General features: G+C 37.5%; 1 protein-coding gene across 1 annotated transcript; it reads right to left on the bottom strand.

Moving 5' to 3' along the window:
- Window positions 1-2,724: 2,724 nt before the first annotated feature.
- Window positions 2,725-4,167, bottom strand: wu:fc50b12 (uncharacterized protein LOC103911624 homolog). The gene is made up of 3 exons (XM_067444922.1): window positions 3,345-4,167; window positions 3,092-3,255; window positions 2,725-2,980 (listed from the first exon to the last, which is right to left on the bottom strand). The coding sequence occupies exons 1-3, from the start codon at window positions 3,363-3,365 to the stop codon at window positions 2,746-2,748; spliced, it is 420 nt and encodes a 139-aa protein (XP_067301023.1). The 5' UTR covers window positions 3,366-4,167; the 3' UTR covers window positions 2,725-2,745.
- Between the last annotated feature and the right edge of the window lie 2,124 nt (window positions 4,168-6,291).

Here is a 6,291-nt window from a genome sequence, read left to right as displayed (position 1 = left end):
TTGCAGACTCCATCAGGTTTTCTTCCAGAATGGTCCTGTATTTGGCTCCATCCATCTTCCCATCAATTTTAACCATCTTCCCTGACCCTGGTGAAGAAAAGCAGGCCCAAACCATGATTCTGCCACCACCATGTTTGACAGTGGGGATGGTGTGTTCAGGGTGATGAGCTGTGTTGCTTTTATGCTAAACATAACGTTTTGCATTGTTGCCAAAAAGTTCAATTTTGGTTTTATCTGACCAGAGCACCTTCTTCCACATGTTTGGTGTGTCTCCCAGGCGGCTTGTGGCAAACTTTAAACAACACTTTTTATGGATATCTTTAAGAAATGGCTTTCTTCTTTCCATAAATGCCAGATTTGTGCAGTATACGACTGATTGTTGTCCTATAGACAGAGTCTCCCACTTCAGCTGTAGATCTCTACAGTTCATCCAGAGTGATCATGGGCCTCTTGGCTGCATCTCTGATCAGTCTTCTCCTTGTATGAGCTGAAAGTTTATAGGGACGGCCAGGTCTTGGTAGATTTGCAGTGGTCTGATACTCCTTCCATTTCAAGAGTATCGCTTGTACAGTACTCCTTGGGATGTTTAAAGCTTGGGAAATCTTGTTGTATCCAAATCCGGCTTTAAACTTCTCCACAACAGTATCTCGAACAGTGGCGATTTCTTTAAGACTGCAAGGGAAGCTCGGCTTCCCTTATTATGTCACAAAATTAATGGTCAAATATGTACTATTATATTAACATTGTATTGACTAAAAATGCGTTAGAAAACGTTCATCTCAAAGACGAGTTCGTTAAGAATCAGTTACATATAGCAGGTCGGCTGACACGATTTCCTTCTCATACATTCCCGCAGCGTCACAGTGCATTTCCCTATTGAAGCCCAGCGTCCATTGACTTCAATGGGGCTGCTTTAAACGGTTTTTTTCAGCGCTTCGAAACTAGACGCTGCTAGACGCTGCGATTATGTCCCGCCCACGGACGCTCAGCGTCTCTGGGAGTGAATGGGGAGTGGGCTGGCCCGGACGCTGAGCTTCTGCGTGATGATTGGAGGGTCTGCATCTCCTTTTGACTGACATCGATTCTGTACTATAAGGAATCACTGAAGCTATTCGCGCTCAGTCCCATCGCGGATTTCTCAAGTTCAGCCGAAATAAAAACTTCTGCAACCTATTTCTTTGATATTTGCTTGGCGAAATTGCTTGATTTTTATCATACATTTCACACAATTATACACCACATTCCTTGTTTCAGTTTTACAGAGTTTAATATTTTTTTAGATCGTTCATTCATTCACAGGGTAAAAGACCATTTTCTTGAAAAGAACGTAGGGCAGAATTTACTTTTAAATAAATAAGACAATTGGCCAAAAATGAGCTTCCCCTCTCTGACAGACCAGTAGCCGCCACTGATCTCGAACCTGCCTGGTGTGTTTTTCATGATGCTCTCTGCGCTTTGAACGGACTTCTGAGACTATCACAGTGCAGGTGCATTTATACGGAGACTTGATTACACACAGGTGGATTCTATTTATCATCATTAGTCATTTAGGTCAACATTGGATCATTCAGAGATCCTCACTGAACTTCTGGAGAGAGTTTGCTGCACTGAAAGTAAAGGGGCCAAATAATTTTGCAAGCCCAATTTTTCAGTTTTTGATTTGTTAAAAAAGTTTGAAATATCCAATAAATTTCATTCCACTTCATGATGTTGTCCCACTTGTTGTTGATTCTTCACAAAAATACAGTCTTATATCTTTATGTTTGAAGCCTGAAATGTGGCAAAAGGTCCTAAAGTTCAAGGGGGCCGGATACTTTCACAAGGCACTGTAGTTTAAAATTGTATTGTATTGTTAAATGACTTAAATATACTCACAAAATTGTCTTCTGTTCTCAGGCAGGATTTATTATCATTTAAAAATTGATATTAGGTTAAAGCTGGAGTTGTGGTTTATTTAAACATGTGATAGAAGTAGATTTAACTGCTTTTTAAGCAGATTAGGCTCAGTAAAGCAGCACTGCAGCTTTGCCTGAACGCATTAAAAGCTACAGTGCTTACAACACTGACTGAGAAAGACCTTTTTATTATCAAAACAACACATGAGTAAAATAATGTACATTTATTGTTTGAGTGTTTTATTAAATGACAGAATTGCGAATTGAATCAGTTTGAGTCATGTAATTGGTAACAGCAAGAATTGTTTCATGATGTGTGTATTTTTGAAAAAGGTACTGAATCATTAAAACTAGTAAATATGTACAGTGGGGTCCAAAAGTCTGAAGCCCCATTGAAAAGTCCATTATTTTCTCCAGAAGAAAACTGATTTTGAACAGTAAATAAAAACAGACTTACTGTGAGCAACGAGGTGGTTAAGCAACGGTATTTGCTTCTGCTGAAGATGTCAGCCTTTATTATTTCAGCTTATTTCAAATAATAATAATAAAATAAAACTGCATTACCCATGATGATGTGTAAGCAACACCCAGATCTTGATAACTCCGTACACTTTCATGAAGCACTGCCGATGACTTAAAGTTATCTCTCTACGGTCTCAAAATACTTCAATATTTTAATATACTGTATATGCATATTTTGTAATAAACGTAAAATATATATTTTTATATACTGTTATATATATATATATATATATATATATATATATATATATATATATATATATATATATATATATATATATATATATATATATAAAATACACGCACACATACACATTTCTTTGCCATTTTAGTTATAACTACGATTAAGCACATTTATCCTGCTCAAGGCATCTTTGTTGTCTATGGTCTTATGGACGGTGATGATAAAGGGGAAGGCGGAGGGCAGCTCGACTCTACGGCTGAGCTTTTGGTGACCCCAGTGCAGGCAGCGCAGCCTCTCAGCCAGGTCACGACGGCCCGCCCGCTCAAGACCGTCCTGCAGCAGCTTGGTTTTGTTTGGTTTGTCCCAGGAACGCTCATACCTATCAATCATAAACAGACATCATTAGAAGTACCACCATTTAATAGCACAACTAACTAACTAATTAACTTAAATAATAAGGGCTCATGTAAAAAAACATTTTGTTACACACCATGATTCCAACATTCTCTGAGCCTGGACCCTCTTTTCTTTGGATGTTGCATGAAACTGTCTGACTTCATTTCTGGTAAATCCAAGTTCAAATGCAAGAACATTCCATTCAAATCCTAACTGCTTAGCAATCTCCTGCACGGATTTCATATTGATCACAGCATCCTAAATGACAAAGTACAGTATGCATGGACATGAAGACATTATGGAAGGAAAACATACTAATTTATATCAATATTGTAGAGATTACTCACCTCTTGTGCTTTGTTTGGCATTTTATCCACTTGTATTCACAAGGATTAGTTAGTTTCACAGGCAAAAAAAACAAGTGCTACAATGCAAAGTATGTCAGAACAGTACGCCTCTCGTTCTTAGTGGAATTCAAATAGTACAATTCAAAATCCAAATACTTCATTTAAAACAGGAACACATTTGTGCTGTCGTTGCATGTCAATACCATCGCAGTGGTCAGTGGTTGTCATAGGGACTGTCCAACACAAATCTGCCTGGTTAAAAATTAAAACTTCACATAGTCCACTCTAGGTTTTACAGAATGCATTTAGTTAGAGTGAATGTAAAGTAAGTGCAAACTTGAAAATTATTTAAGATTTTCTTCTTTTATAGAAAAGTTTGTTATGAATCTTCTCTGATATTTAAGTTTTGATGAAACAGCCCAGCAAGCAATTTTGTGCAGTGTGTTGATTTTAGTGGTATCTAGTGATGAGGTTGTGAGATTGCAATTACCCATCTCTTCTCGAAGCACATAGAGAAGCTACGGGGGCCGACAAAGGACAAAAAGGTTGTTGTCAGCGAGAGCAGCGAGTGACTAATGCTCTGTAGAGAAATTTGTCTGTTTAGGGATACACGGTGGCGCCAAATGGTGATTTCACTGTAAGGGGAAATCATTCTAAGATAATAAAAACATAATGGTTCGTTATGTAAGGTCTTTATACACTACTGAAAACAAAGTTATGTATATTATATTGCATTTCTGTCAAAGCATCCTCAGATGTCTAATAGCAGTCTAAACACAGCCCTGACTTTTAGGCTAAAACAAGGCAAAATTTGGGCTGCCAGTAGCCTGTCAATTTTATAGACAGTGAACAATAAACATTTATTTCTCCAGCTTCATGTCCTGAGCATTGTGTTTTCTATTTTTGTACATAGTGTTTAGTGACTGTTCAGTAATGTTTTTCATTTTGATTGACTGGGGGGACGATTTGACAACGATTTGATCATTCAGTTTTGAGCACATATTGAGGTGAAATTAGAGATTTTGAGGTGAAAGTTTGGTTTTGCAAGAAGAGTCTGAGGTTTTGTGAATGTAACTTGAACATTGGGTTTTGTGTTCACAGTTTAGAGAAAAGGAGAGCAGCTTTCAATAAATGTTTCTTAGCAATCGATAAAAACTGTAACATATTTATTTACAAAATAATTTTATTTATAAAAGTTAATTGGAAATTGAAAGTTAGTAGGATATTCAGTAGAATAAAACAGCATAATATTTAGATACACTGAAAAAAAATTGGCAACTTTTTCCACACAGAAAGTTTTTGTAATCTTTCCCCTGGCTTTTTCTAAGTAATATGTACTTACTAGAACCACTTATTTTTTATGTACAATACACAAGTAAATAACAATTTGCACTCAATTTTTCTTAGTAAATTTTACTGCTGTGATATCAAGTACACATTACTTGCCAGTATCAAGTAAACTGTACTTCACTATAAATGTAACATTTGCAAATACATTAAGTTATTGTTGCTTAATTATATTTAACTTAGCAGGTTGTATTTATTAAAAGTAATCAAGTAAATTTCAAAATTTCATGCCACAATTAATTCTGGGAGCCATGGGAGTTTAGCACATAGACAGTAAAAGAAATGGACGGAGCGTTCCCATTGAAGTCAACGGCGAAAGAATGAAGTCAACCTAGGGGCACTCACTTCCTGATGGCTGAGCGAACTGCGCAGGCTCAGACTGAGCTTGACGACGTAGATGTGACGTGAGCCTCCTGTCTGACAGCTGTGAGTCTTCCAGTAGATGTGGAAAGCGAAATCTGAATCACGTTGTTTAAATATTTTCTCCCGTTGCTTTTGGCTCACTATGGGCTTCTCCCCATTCTTCCCCCTTGACTTTATCAGACTTTGTCTCCACGTCCCCCCGACTGTCTCATAGACAGTAAAAGATTGCCTGCGAGCGTCTCCTCAGGTCTATACGGTAATTTCTCAACTGTGCGACAGGGTCGCGTTGGTTATGACGCAATAGTTAGCCTATTTTTACAAAAACAGCTTCTGCGGGGCGATAGTGTAAGATACAAGGTAATGGAGCCTTTTATACATTGTCGTGTTTCTTTAGAAATAAACAATGGACAAATGGAGTCTTTAAACGTCTCAGATGTAAAGTTATTCACTGTCAAAGTGACTCAAAAATGAATGGGAGTCAATGGGATGCTAACAGCAGGTGATGGCTTGGTTAGCAATGGCAGCCCCTAGGGGTGGAACGCTTTCCGAGCGCTAGATTACCCCCTTGGTTTAGCATGATGCACCCAGAATGCATTGTGGCATGAAGCATGTCACCATTGTTGAGATCCATAGGCTGAATCTTGATCTCTGTGTGTGAGAAAAGCTTGCAGGAGTTCAAAGTGCTTAGTGTACAGTCTGTTATAAAACTTATTCAACTTTTCTGGTTAAACTGTGCTGGATCTTTTCTAGAATAAAACAAGGTTAATAGTATATTGCTCATACTCAGTTTTAAGATTGTTGAATGAAGCCACTACACAATGATCATATTTCTGATCATCAAGCGGCCAACAGCATCTGATCGTGTTTTCTCTGTTTTTCTTGCCATATCAAACCCAGATACAGCAGTGAGAGATACACTAACATTAAACAGTCATCAAACTGCCCAACTAAAGAAAACGCTAATCACCATAATGGTGACATAAAAATACACTATTAATTCTCAATAAGAGCTTATGTAGCTTTAGCTGCCGTTATTGTGATTAAAACTCAAGTTCAGCTAAAAGTCAAAACTTATTGAGATTAAGTAAGCCTCATAAAAGGAACATCCCAAAATGACCGTCTCTGCCACCACTGATCTTTTTGAAAAAAAAAAAAAAAAAAACCTGTGCGCATTTTCAAATGCACTTTGCTTTTCAGATTAAAATGTACTTAAATATTTTTAAGTGAATGTGCTGTG

Source organism: Pseudorasbora parva, chromosome 5 (genome assembly GCF_024679245.1).
Source record: "Pseudorasbora parva isolate DD20220531a chromosome 5, ASM2467924v1, whole genome shotgun sequence".
NCBI classification, from domain to species: domain Eukaryota; kingdom Metazoa; phylum Chordata; class Actinopteri; order Cypriniformes; family Gobionidae; genus Pseudorasbora; species Pseudorasbora parva.
This window is presented reverse-complemented; position numbering and strand designations above follow the sequence as displayed.